We start from the raw sequence: 14,170 nt of genomic DNA, 5'->3' as shown, positions 1-14,170 counted from the left end.
CTGCCCTTTTATTATGATGCGCTTGACACACCCAAGCACACAACGCTCTGTGCTCATAATGTTCATCACCTCCTTTGAGTAGGAAGCCACCGGCGACCATCCCAGAGGTGAGTCTGCGCGAGGCCTAGGCGGCCTGAGGGCACGAAGGGGCTCACCTGATGGCGCGGCTCCGGACTGCGGCTTGGCCGCGACCGCAGCCACCAGCCAGTTTACCCGGTGGTGGCCCGCAAGGCCCCGACGTGAGTCCCTCCTCGGCGCGACGACGCGGCCTCCTTGGCCAGCGCGCCAGAACTGACGGAAACTGCGTGGTTCCGACATGCACTTCCCGCAATCCCGTCACTGTGGGCGACTCCCGCGAGAGGGGCACGAGGCCCCGGTTGCTGGGCAACGAGGCTGGGCTGCTCTACCTGGCGGGCGCAGACTGGGGTCTGGGGTCTGTGGAGAGCAGAGTGAGGCTCCTGCCCTCTTTCTTCACCTCGCAGACCCAGAGTATCCAACTTGATAGCTGTTTTCTGCAGGAAAGGGTAGTTTGCTCAATCCCTGCACCCGCGTTCCCAAGGTTAGTGAGTTCCCCCACGGCCGTGGCTCTTTGGGAGCCCAACATCCACCCCTCAGCTCTGTCCCTTGCAAGTGCTAGGTTTTTCTGGGGCACCCCCACCTCCCCAACAGAGCACCCCACACAGCTGGGCATTTCCTATGGTTGTTTTTTGTTACATTCTTTGTAAGTTACTTGGATGGATCGTTGGCAATCCAAACCCAACAGGCACATTAAAAAACAAACAAAAAATGCTTTAAGGGGTTTCCTCCCTCATGATCACGCTGTCACAAGGTCCAGCCCAAACTGAATAGCTAACACCTGTTCTAGTCGTCTGAGCATTTAAAGAAAAACCCTTTTTGTGGGTTTCAAACTCTGAAATTCTGGATTTCAAACTCTGAAATTCCTCTCTCCTACCACGAACAGATCCTGTCACCTCCTCCTCCTTCATTTATTGGGAATAGTTTGGGGACATCAGGGTCCCCAGCCTCCAGGCCTGTTGGGAACCATGCTGCACAGAAGGAGGTGAGCTTGAATGTAATGGACTTGAATCATTTCGAAACCAGCTCTCTCCCCCTTGGTCCATGGAAAAGTTGTCTTCCACAAAACTAGTACCTGGGTGCTTTATATTTCCCCGGGTCTGATTCGAATATACTTTTCATCCTCAGTGGAGCCTGTAAAGCCCTTTTGCTCTAACCAGAAGCTCTCTGGGCTTCTCTTGGATATACGACCAATCATTTTATTTCTCGCCTCAGTGATTTTTAACTTTGCCCTTTTGCAAGTTCCCATCCCTTTCTAAAACCGGCGGTGTGGTTTCTCCAGTCTCGCTGCAGAGATTGCAAATATTGCTGGTGGTGAAAAGCAAAGAATCGGGCCATCACTCCTCCACAAACACATGGTGCTTCTGTTGCAGACTGCAGATTATTTTGCCCATTCCTGTGACCTCACCACTGTCACATTAACTCCAACAGGTCCTCCAGACTTCCTGTAGTCTGCCACAGGCTTTCCACTCAATCCCACTCTACTTTTAGTAAATTGTCTCACCTACGTATATTTTGCATCTGTATTTTTCTAAACATCTTTTAAATAAAAATGTGAAATATAGAAAGTATGAAAATAACAGGTATCCAATAATCCCCCACGAAGAAAAAGCAAATACTGTCATTTTGTCATAACTTTAATACTTTTTCCCCAAATATTTTTAAATGAAAAAAATGTAGAGGAGAAAAAAGTATTTTTCCTCCACCCTTCTCAGTTCTCAGCTGGGAATCCTGTAACAAAACAACAAAACAGATGAACAAGAGAAAAGCAGGCACATTTAATGTAAGTTTTGTGTGACATGGGAACCCTCATAAGGAAAGGACCCAAAGAAGCAGTTAAACCTGAATAAATTGTTGTGCTAGGTTTGATAAAAAGTGGGGAGGTATGGGAAAATGATAGTACAAAAAAGGGTGTGAGGTGAGTGTAGTAAACTCGGGGCAATGGCAAGGAAGGCCCATCTGTGCAGCTTCCTCTCAGCATAGCATCCCTCCGACTAGGAGATAAAGATGCTCCTTTCCTCCGGGGAGTATACTTCTCACACGAGGGCTTTATGATCTGCTTAGGGGAAGGTCTGAGAGTCCTTCCAGTGCATTTTTTTCTCAGATTCCTTCACCATAAAATATTCAGTATGCCAGAGTACCATACTTTGGGGTAGCATGTCCTGGACCCTGTATCACCTGTCTGAAATCTCCCCAAGAAGTTTCATAATCCAGAAACTGAGTTGGTAGATTGTCCCATAACCCACTGATCCAGTCTCTCAGGCTTGGAAATAGGTCTGTCCAGAAAACCAGCTGTATCTTATTTCAGGAGGCAGTTTTGCAGGGGAGCTCCCGCCAAAGTTAGGCTTCTATATGATGTAAGCAATCAGGCATTAATAAGAAGCATTTCGATGGAAATAAAAACAAAGGCTAATGGTTGAAAGGCAAATGGTTGGAACAAGCTATAAATTCAGTGTTTGAGTTCAGAGGGCAGTCAAGAAGATTTCTAGATGTCAGACAGATGGAGCGAGGACAGGCAGTGGCTCTTTGACAGACTGGCCTGGTTTTCAGTGTGAACGTCTCTGTTGATGCCATCAGGTGTTTTGGTACATGTTCTGAGTGTCCCACTCAGAAAGGCAAGAGGGTTGTCTTTGCGTGAGCTATTAAGATGATTTCTCTGAGGTTTATACCCAGTCACCTGGCTTCAATTTGAAGTGCTTTGGGAAAAGGGAAGTTTCAGTTTTCAGCGATTTCAAATCAGAAGGGTGGGAGAAAAAATGGAATTGTTAGTTTGGAGAGTTGTACCCAGACATGGGAGGAAACTAGAGAAATTTAGGATCTGGTTCCATTTATAAATAGATAATGAAACCTTAAAGATGATGAAGAGGACTAGAATTTAATATCCACAAGGTTGTACTATAATTTTCCATCGAAACATTGAAAGTTTTTAAGGAAGGGAGAGAGGGTAACAAGATCAGATGTGACTTCGGGAATGATTATAGTAGCTGAAAACTGAGAAAGGCTTGGCAGAGGGCAGAGTTGGCTTAGGTGTAAGATTTAGGAGGCCACTGAAGCTATTTAGATGAGGTGATAGCTGGTGTTATTATCACACTCCTGCTTAAAATCCCAAGCATAAAGCCCCAAATCCTTCAAATGGCACTCAAGGCTTTCTACAATTTGGCCCTTAAATCGGTCACCCATAAGGGACAGGGCTGCTGTCATTCTTCAATGTGCCAAACTCTCATTGCTATCAACATTGCCTGAAGTACAGTGGTACCTTGGTACTCATTGTTAATTCATTCCAGGACTTGTGTTGAGTGCTGAAACTGATGAGTAACAAATGATGAAGAATTTTCTCTTGGGGGGCGGTGTCGTGACTCATACAAGGTCTAGCAAATGCCACAGGTCCTGAGCAAGCGCCAAGTGGGTTTGATGAATTCTGAAGCCAACGGGCACCAAGGCATGACTATATGCTTCACCTCGCTCTTCTCCCTACCAACTTCTACTTATTCTTCAGGTTTTAACCTTAATGTCATTCCTTCATGGACGCTTGCCCTGGCCTCCTTGAATGCACTCGTTCCCTTGCCATGCCTTCCTTTGCCTGCACCCTTTGGGTCATGCCTTACACTCGTTCAGTGTCAGTTGTGCCACCGGACTACCCACTCTAGAAGGATACAGTGTCCCTGGCACTGTATCCCTGTGCCTTAAACATGGTAAACATTGAATAAGAATTGGTGGGCCCTGCCTGGTGTAGCTCAGTGGATTGAGCACGAGCCTGTGAACCAAACAACTGTGGTTCGATTCCCAGTCAGGGCACATGCCTGGGTTGCAGGCCAGTTCCCAGCAGTGGACGCACAAGAGGCAACCATACATTGATATTTCTCTCCCTCTCTCCTTCCCTTCCTCTCTAAAGATAAATAAATAAATACTTAAAAAAAAAAAAGAATTGGTGGGAGGAATGAATGAATTTGCATCTCAAGGAATCTGCTTCAGCATACCTCTCATTTCTGTCATACTTCAATTCCTACCTCCTCTGACTTTTCAGCCTTGAAGCATTCTTACATCTTTCTCCTTTCCTTGATGCCATTGCTTTATGAAGTTATTGCCTGATTTCTGCCTTTCCCTTTACTACTAGATTTCTTGAAATGGTGTTTCATTCCCTGCTTGTGTATACTTCACTTTCTAACATACGTGTCTGTTTCCCTTCCAAGCATGGAAGATCCTTAAAGAAGGAACCATATTTTGCTTACTTTTCTCTTTCCCAGTCTCTTGTGCACAATATGAACTCAGCAATGTTTGCTGAATTGGCATGACTCAAGAGGACATACCTGTTGTAATCTTAGTCTTTTCAAAAGAAATCAAATACAACTTAGTTTTCAGACTTGATTGCGAACGTTGGTTGTGTAAGGACAAAATGTAACTAATAGGAGACATTTAGCTTAGGAGGCCAACATCCGGAGATATTTAACTTAGAAACAACCCTTTCTCTAGAAAACAGTACTGCTGTGTCGTCAGCGACATTTAGGCTCCATTTTGCCTCGGAAAGAGCCCATGGTGCACATGGATGGAGGAAGAAGGGCTACAGAGCCTGTGTGCCCCGTGAGGTGGCCTGACGCAGACTTAATGGACTGCAGGTGAAAAGCTGAGAGGGCTGGGAAAGATCCTGCGGGGTGACGATGTGTCAGCCTGCAGAAAGAGGTGTTTTCAGTTGGCCAGTCTGACCAGTGAACACAGGAGGTGAGGATGAGAGGTACCCTGTCCTCCTACCTAAGACTGGTCAATAGCTTGCTACTCTGTGGAACAAAATGAAAGCTTCTTAGCATTATTGGATTTCCCATTAACTCTTGCTCCATTCTCATGTTTTCCGCACTGCACTGGAACAGTCTTTTCAAAATGCAAATATGGTCTTGAGCGTCCTTTGCCTAAAGCCCATCAACAGTTTCCCACGTTTGCATGAGCTGCTCCCGCCTTTGCCCAGACTCACTGTGTGGCACTCTGCTTGGGCTCCAGCTACACTGGCCTTTCAGTCCCTTTAGTGACGCATCAGAGCCAGTCAGCCTCTTCACACTCTCCATCTTAATCTTAGTTCAGCTACCACTATCAAGAAAGGTTTTCTCTGACCCTCCTTATATGTTCAGAGCATGCTATCATGTTCCTTTCTTCACTTACTCCAATCCGTTACACACTCGCTTTTGTGATGGATTATCCTCATTGTTTCCTTCAATAGCCTGTAAGCTCTAGATGTCCAGGATCTTGTCTATTTTGCTCTCCACTGCACCTCCAGTGCCTGATAAAAGCAGACATGTGATAATCATGAATACATGAGTGCAACTTTTGAGGAATCTTCATCTTTGAAAATCTCAGTGCCGGCACAATGAATGGATGCATAAAATATATGTAAAGCTAAGAATGCATTGTAAAGAGAGCATTCATTCACTCTGCAATGTTTAAAGGCCTGTACTGTACTCCAGGGCAGTGAGTTTAAGACTGAGGACAGCCATGGTGAGCAGGATGAACTTATTGGCCTTAAGTCACAATAGTGCATAGTATGCTTCTTATATGAGCCCTTGGCTTAGATTTCATCTGGGCTCTCTTCTGCTCACCCATTTCAATGCTTTATTCCCTTTTACTTTGGCAGGGCCACCCCTAGCCCCTAAATGAATTTGGCCCCCTCCCCAACCCCTTTGTTATGGCATGTATCATGTTGGCAGCCTGATTTCAGGACTACTTATAATAGCCAGAGTGGTCAGTTAGCTGGGCTGCCTTTCTAGAACTGTGGAGCAAGCCACGGGACCCCAGGAAGACCACTCAGGCATGAGCACCAGAGCCTTAGGGGCAACTGGTCAAGGCCATGTGCAGGTGCAGGGGGCCATTGAGGACTGGAGTACATCTGGAAGGGGAGAAAGGCACTGCTGGCCCAGGCCAGACCCACGCCCCAGACACTTCAAAGCATGGAGGCCCCGTGTGCTCAAGGCAGTCACCTGTCTGGCTTTCTAGACTCTCACACTTGATCTGCAAGACAGCTGTAACCTTGAAGTGCCCAGCCTATCAGTGACACTTCAAATGGAGCAGGTTCACCTTTGCATTCTGCTATGGTGAGAAAGCCCAGCCATAGGCAAGTGTTCCCCATCTTCTGTGTTTAACCAGATCATCTTCCCTACTGGGGGATTTCCACACTATTTTCCTCACCCTCCCCGCCCTCCCCGGGTTCTTTGACCTCCATATACTCTATTGCTTCTAATTATTTGCATCATTCTCTGCTGACCAACCCCAGGTCTTGCCTCCACCCACCTGACCAGCTCCTCCCTACAGGTCCCCTTGGCTTAACATACTGGCAAGCCTAAAGTTGCAGACAATCTTGCCAGGGACACCCAGCCCCAGTCTGTCAGATTCCTCTGAAAAATCCTCTGGTAGCTGTGACTGGTTGGCTCTGAATCTTCTCATGATTGGCAGCTTCTGTCCATGAGCAAAGTCTGTGCCACTGATGTTAAGGCAGTAGTTTACTTTTACATCTTGAAGGCAGAGGAGGGCATATCTATAGCCTAAGGCCCCAGGTTTTATGCAGAGACCTGGTCTTCCAGATCAATTATAGTGCTGACCACTTTGGCACTTCGATCATTCTCAGGGAGAGGCGAGTGTACGGAGGACGGCACAACCTAGTTTCTCTACAACAGCAAAGGGCATGCAACAGAAGTCCAGTGCTTCAGAAAATGTGTCTTGGACATATTCCCAGAGATGCAGAGCTTAAGTGGATTTAATGAACCCATGACCTTAAAACCACTTTGTTTGGTCAGTTATCACTGCTACTCTCCATCGCCAGGTTGAAATATTTATTTGAAAAATTGAAAACACAGATGCAACGTTTTGTACAAAGAAAGGTCTTAATACCATAATAAAAGTATCGTTGGAAGGGAACAAAAGCCAGTGGCTACCTGCCCTGGGAAGGTAGGCACTCCGTGAAAAATGAAATTCATTTATAAGAACTATTCTAATGGAAAACTGGGGGAAAGGTTAAAAACAGAAAAGAAAAACAAACCCAACCCCATCCCTGCAAACCTAAGTGTGAAAGAGTTAAAAGTTAGAGACAATTGTGTTATCACCAAGATTTACCTGAACCCCCTCGGTTTGTCCCTATGAATAATCAGCTTAATTTAGGGCCTTCAAACCTGAGGTAGTTGAGGGTCACCTGAAAGATCTGTCTGGAAATGATCTACTCTCAGAATCGAACCCAATGGCATCTAACCAATGGTTTCATGTTGCTTTGGCTCCTGGGGTGAAAGGCTGGGCCACCACTGTGGGTTGCTGATCCTTATTTGGTCTGCACCCGGGAGACCATGGACTTGAGCCGAGGGCCCGCAGGCCTGTGGTGGTGGTGGTCTATATGGCAGGCAGTGCGGTCTCCGGCAGACGGTGTGGGGAGAGGGCAACGCTGATCTGGTCGCAGGCCAATGCCAGCACTGAAGGCTTCCGTTGGCAAGAGGGATTTCAGAGGTTTGGAAAGGTGGCAGAAGGTGGCAAGAACTTTACAAGTAATTCAAGACCAGGGTAAGTGGAGCCAGAGGACCCCTCTAGACCAGTGATTTTCAACCTTTTTCATCTCGTGGCACACATAAGCTACTAAAATTCTGCAACACACCAAAAAATATATTTTTTGCTCATCTGACAAAAAATAGGTATAATTTTGATTTATCCCCACCCCCCTGAAAAGTAATTACCTACTCTTTTTGCTCCAAAGTGACTTTAGAAAATCAGATGCAGTGCCAGACTTGTGTATAAGGATTTCTGGTACCAAGAACTGAAGATGCAACATTATGCGATGTGACCAATAAGATGCAACCCTATTTATGGTTCAAGTGAGGGCATCCACACCAGTCAGCTATTGCTGTGTTGGCTGTTGTCATTTTTTAATATGACAATCTAAGGGAAAAGAGGGCTAGTCAGGTATTGCCCATTTTAAAAATTCTTACGGCATGCCGGCTGAGAAACTGCTGCTCTAGACTGAGGAGCTGGCAACAAGTGAGCACTTCCTGGGTGCAAACTCAGGGCCAGCTCCCGGAGTCCAAGCATAGCAACCCGACCCAAAAACATGCACCTGTGACCCTGTGGTACTTGGCGTCTGATGCAACAGCTCAAACACTTCCAAGAAAGAATGCCCTGGGCAATGTTTTGAATTCTGGCCACAGCGATAGGGACTCATATTTAGGTGGGATCCTAGGGACCAATCTCAACTATAGTCTAATTTAAACTCCTTGTCCAGATATAAAATAACCCCACAAAAGGTCTTTTTTTTTCCTTATTATGTACACACACATCCTTATTCTAGAGTATTAGAGCACCATATTACAAAATTAAACAACAGATGTGGCTGCCTTTCAGCCTCTGGCCAATCTCAAGCCAGCCTTTTGCTGCTGTCCTCTCATGACCCATTTACACTGACCCATGAGACTCCAGTCTCTGATGACGCTCGGTGACTAATTTAAAAGGCTGTGAGGTTCACTTTTAGCCTCAGGATATGATTTGTTTTCATCAAGGTGTATCACACTCATTCTTAGAAGAGCCAAGACAGGGCGATTTGATTCTGGCTAGAGAATGGGCTAGCTTTGAACCTGAGCAACGGTGGACGGAATTACGTGACAGGTACTGCCTCACACAAGACTGATGGAGCCTGTGCTCCATTTCAAGTGCTTTCTTCATGGCTTCATTACTGGCTAAACCCATGAAGATTTTTTAAATTATTGTGGCTTCTTTTCAAGAGGGAGTGATTTTCAGTCCTAATCTGGCCCAGTATACTTCTAGACTTTCCCCCCAACTGGTGACCCCAACTGTTTGAACGGATGAGATTCTGAAAATGAGGACTAACCACCTTTGGAAATACTGATCTACACTGATTGGCTTAATTGGCACAAGTGGGCCCGGGATGCCGCACACCACTCCTGAGCGTCGGATGGGAAAACGCTGAGCACGAAGAAGCGCTAAACGTGAGCACCCTGTTTCTACTGAACCCTCTTTAGCCTGCAGTGGAGATCACACATCTGAGTCTCATCATCTGAGCTACAGGGAGACAGTTTTTTGAGCGCCCTACTTAGAGAACGCAGAGACAGAGTCTGGGGGATGTTTAGGGAGGAGGGAGGGGGTTGATTCACAGTGATCAAATAGGAGTCTCACAACCTGTCACAAGCCACATGTACAATGTTCCTTCGGGACAGGTCCTGGGAAGTGCTTGTTGGCTGCTACCTATGAGTTGCTACAGATAAGGAAGACATTGTTTGTCCAAGATCGAAAGGTCACTTGAATGCTGGGGTCCATCTGGAGGTGGAGGAGTGCTGCCGGGCTGCCCGTCTCTATAAGGGTATTGACATACCCTCATCCTGTCCACAGGGCAGTGAGGGCCTGGGACATGTGGCTAGAATGGAACGGAGCCACGCTCCCCCTTTTGTTTTCCCTGCCCCAGAAACTCTGAGGAGCCTTGCTTGCTTCATGATCCAAACCGGTGACAAACTGGGATGGCATCTTGGCCTTGTTTCCGATTCTTGAAGACTGATGTACAGGGCAGCAATGCAAGCCTTGTTATAGTCACACCGGAAATCCTGATTGCTCCAAGCGTCTTTTTGTAGGCTGCTGCTGCTGCTGCTTAATGGAGGTTAGTAATAAATATTAAAGGAACCTAGCCAAGCACAGGGTTCTTTCCTACTGGGAGAAAGTTTGCCTGATCTTCTGGGTTGGTCATTAGGTAGAACATGGAACTAGCTTCTTCAGATTCAAGAGGATACCAAAGGCAGGCAGACATTTGGAGAAAGGAATTGAAAACCCCTCACAAACTCCCTCTTGGGGCCCTGCCTGGGTCTGAAGGGAGGTGCCAAGGAAAATTCATTCTGGGGAAAGAGGTGTGGCTATCTCACCAGCTCCATTCAAGCATGGGATAAGGTTTTCCAGCCTGGTCACAAGGAGTTCCCAAGAAAGGCGTCTCCTGAAGACCTGGGCTGTGTGTACCCCTCCTTTCCCTCTTTCTGTGGCCTTTTCATTTGTGAAGGTGGGCAGAGGCTTTCAGCTGGGCTCCAGCTTTGGGAAGGAAAGGCACTCCCTCCACTTCTGCCTTTGGAGGAAAGCTGTGGCTCAGCAGCTCCGCCCGACCCTGGGGAGTGGCCTCAGCTGACCCACACTCAGCAGGATACTCAGCATGGAGGCTGATGGGAGCACCAAGGTAGAGCCTGAGCAGCACCGTTGCTGTTAACTGCTGTGGTCAGGGGCTCCTGGGAGCTCAGAGCCTCAGGGGTGTTCCCTTTGGGAGAGTTGGCTATGTGAGCGAAACTTGAAAAAAGAAAACCCCAAACCCAACCAATCACCATAAGCAGCAAGTGGGAATCCATGGAACTGCCAAAAAGAGGGGGAGTGCTGCCTTGGCATTCTCAGCCAGGACACTCCTCCTGTCCTTCTGACTCTGCACAGACCCAGGGTAGTGTCCTGCTTTGGAATCCACCAGCCCTCTGATGCTCACAAGTTTGTGCAAGTGATGAAACTGAAAAGACTGAGAAGAAAAGAGAAAAGAAAATGCATAAGACCTTCCCTCCGCAGGCCCTCAACCACAGCCACCACAGCCACCACAGCCCCTAGGACAAGGACACCAATTGTTTAAGGCTAAAACCACAGGAAGGACTGGGAGGGAAGTCTTCTCTGTGGGGGTGGCCCTATTCCCATCCTCTCTGGATACCAGGGAGGTGGGGAAAGAACACAGATCACGGGTTCTGACACAAAGGGCATCACTGTGGAGGGAGTCTTTGGAAGGCCATGCAGGTCCTGAGCACTGGACAATGGGAGTGGTGTGGCCACCGCTGCAACTCCAGGGGTTCAGTCTGTGGTGGGGAATAACGCACACAAAAGGGCCAATCGAGATTTACACTGTGACGTGTGGGGTGTCGGTGCGGCTCTATTCTTTTTCGGTTACTGCTTCTTGCAGTGCAGGTGGAGATGCTTCTGTTCCTAAAAGACAGCAACAACCATTCATGTTTCATACCTCCTCCTGCATGCACACATTCAGTTAGTCAAAACTGCCACCATGTTGGGCTCTAAAGAACATGATCATTGTAATCATCCAGTCCCTAAGTAACATGTCCAGAAATGACTGGGTTACATGAGAGCCAGCCAAGTCTAACAAGAATCAGCCATCTTGGTTGTAATCAAGTTGGTCACCATGGACATGTGGAAAAGCAGCACTCAAGAGTCCGAGCAACAGAGGGTCTCTGGGCTGGTGAGCCAAACATGACTTGCTCCATGCTATTCCTAGCTCCTGACCCTTCCTATCTTTTGGCTGTTGCTGCCATGGCTGGCTCTACAGTCAGGGCCTTGTAATTCATTTGCCCTTGGCTGCTGGATCTTCCCTGACGATGATTCATTCATTCCCTGTTCAACTCCAGGCTGGCCACACACTAAACTCCTGGAGCGCAAACCAGTCACTGTTACCACTGGTCAACATTAAGATCTTGAAAGGTGACAACGAAAGCTTTCAATTCACAATTTATCCCGGTTTGGGGCTTATAGGTTATTTATAACCGAAAACATGCTCTGTGAGTACAGAGAAAGTAGGAAAGTCACTGACCTTCCAATGAGAAGCACAAAGGGCTACTCATTGTGTTACATTCCAGGGAAAGCTCTCCCCACATGGCCCCCCCCCCCCCCCCCGTGGGCTAGTGCAAGTCCTCAGAGAGGCTTACCTTCTTCCCAGCCCTCCGCAACGCCGGCCAGCTCGTAGTGCTTTTTTCGAAGCTCTCCCAGTTTCTGACGCTCCTTCTGCAGTTCATTTTCTAGTTCCAGAACCCTAACCTGTGGGGAAAGTGGAATTTTCTTTTGAGCAGCAATCTGAGAACTGTCTTATTTTGACCCATTCCCTTCTCTCCATGTTCCTGTTTTCTTCCACATTATTCCATAGCTCACCCAGTTCTCAACCTCATCTCTGCTCTAATTTCTCTGCCCTCTCATTCATTTCTCTGTTCCACCTGTCTTTTCACTAGGACCCTCTACTAGAAATGAATGATGCCTTATAGTCCAAAAGCCTGAAAGGGAGTTAGAGCTTATCTTAATTTCTTCTGATAAATCACCGTCTAAAAACAACTGCAATGTTTGGCTTATCCAGTCATAACCCTTCGAGCCCATTTCCCTGGGAGTTGAGGCAGGAACCAAATATGATGGTTCTGGCGTCTCTGAGGGGTTGGTGCAACTTGGGGTTATTATTATACAGGCATGATCTCACTAAAGGTGAGTTGCTTTTGTCTGTCTGTACTCCTCATTAATTTTAGTTATTAATTATTTGAGAAATATTTGCTGAGCACCCATCATGCAACCCAGGCCTTGCTGTAGGTGCTGAAGACACACACAGTGGTGCATCTACAGATGAGGTCCCTGCTTACCTTGCCAGGGGAAGAGACAAACTAGCAAAGAAGAAAAGGTCAGATCGTCAAGAAAATGACACAAGGTGATGGGATCAATACCAAGGATGGTCAGAAAATGAAATAGCTTTGGAGCTGAAACCTAAATGACCATAGGAGATCAGCTATTCAGATTACTGGGGGACAATATTCCAGTCAAGGAAGCGGACTTTAAGGCAGGAGTGGGCTCGAGGTGTGGGAGAACAGGAAGACTGACGCGTGGGAGCGGGCGAGGGCCATGAGAGGAGGCTGGAGAAGCAGGTACGGATCATGCTACCCACACAGGCCGGGGTCGGAAATGTGGATGTTACTCTAAGTACAAGAGAAGCCATTGGAAGATTTCAAGTGGGGAAGTAACATGCTGTCACTTATGTTTTTAAAATGTGTGGAGAATGAGCGAACTTTAGAGGGGCAAAGGTGGAAATAAGTAGGCCCAGTTAGATGCTTCCTTTTTTTTAAAAGTTTAAAACAAGCATTTTAAACTTTTTATTATGGGAAATGTGAAACAAATACAGAAGGATGGAGACTGGTGCAACAAACCCCATCATGTGCCTTCCACCTGGTTCCACTGTCCATCCGTCAACTCACGGCCCCGCTTGGCTCAGCAATATTTGTCCCTGCTCTCCCTCCCACTATCCACTGGCCCCAGCACAGGGTTATTGTGAAAGACAGACGCATATATATTATGGTTAAGCTGCTTTTGCAGTAGCTCAGGAGGGAGACGATGGCAGCTTAGACTAGGTCAGGGAGGTGGAAAATACTCGGAAGGTTGATCGAGGCTATCATTTGGAGATTTTGAGTTGACAAGACCTTCCCTGCACTGGGTGTAGAGGGCCAGGGAGACAAGAACCAAGGATGACTGCTAGATTTGGGGCTCAGCACCCGGGTGGGTGGTGGTGATGCCATTTACTGAGACAGAACCAGGGAAGAGGGAAACCAAGACCCTGTTTTGGAGATTAAGTCTGAGACGCTTACTGAACATCAAATGGAGATGGCATGTCAGCGGCTGTACAAGTGCAGAGCTCAGGGAGATGGAGGCCGGGGAGAGCAACTGGTGTTCATCAGCACACCGGTGGTATTTAAAGTCAAGAGGGATTGGTTGAGACCACTAAACAAGAGAGTGTAGGTAGAGGAGACTCAGGCTTGAGCTGTTTTTTCAATGTTTACACAGAAATCTCACCACATCACTTTCCAATAAGATACCTCCTTTGGGATCCATCCATAGATTTTTAAGTTTTAATGTGGACTTTACCCCAGGACTGATGACTAGTAATTCTAGGAGAAGGATGTCAGGTTCGGGGACACAAGTCCAAGGCTAGTGGGCAAGAGTTAAGATTCTCATCGTTAGTAATCGACCTGCTTCCCGTCCACTGCCTCTTCCAGCACCATTTATTCTTGGGCCAAAAGGTACATCTGAGTTCATTCCCCTCCAAGTCTCTCTCTCACTGGCTTCTCACGATGGGAATAATATTTGGGATTGTTATCATAAGTCATAAAACTGGCTAGACTTAGAGAAGGAGTTCGTACCTGGGAGTCCATCTCCTGGCGTTTGATCTGGGTCAGCGTCATACTGGAGAAGTCCATGTTGTCTGCCAGGATGGAAGCGAGAAATTCTTGTCAGATAATACCCCAGGCTGAGTCCCGCCTAGGAGGTGGCCGATGCCAATGCTCTAATGAAATGCTTGGTTTGCTATTTA

General features: G+C 47.1%; 1 protein-coding gene across 1 annotated transcript in view; it reads right to left on the bottom strand.

The window, feature by feature from the left end:
- Positions 1-6,863: 6,863 nt before the first annotated feature.
- HIP1 (huntingtin interacting protein 1) overlaps positions 6,864-14,170 on the bottom strand; it is a 139,193-nt gene continuing 131,886 nt past the window's right edge. Inside the window, exons 29-31 of the mRNA XM_053669419.1 lie at positions 14,001-14,062; positions 11,763-11,871; positions 6,864-11,031 (exon numbers count right to left, since the gene is read on the bottom strand). Of these exons, the coding sequence (XP_053525394.1) occupies positions 10,979-11,031; positions 11,763-11,871; positions 14,001-14,062 (224 nt within the window). The 3' untranslated portion in view covers positions 6,864-10,978. The remainder of the gene's footprint in view (positions 11,032-11,762; positions 11,872-14,000; positions 14,063-14,170) is intronic.

This window comes from Artibeus jamaicensis, unplaced genomic scaffold (assembly GCF_021234435.1).
Source record: "Artibeus jamaicensis isolate MK-2021 breed Jamaican fruit bat unplaced genomic scaffold, CSHL_Jam_final contig_1582, whole genome shotgun sequence".
NCBI lineage: Eukaryota > Metazoa > Chordata > Mammalia > Chiroptera > Phyllostomidae > Artibeus > Artibeus jamaicensis.
The sequence above is the reverse complement of the archived record's forward strand: the minus strand, read 5'-3'. Positions and strand labels throughout refer to the sequence as shown.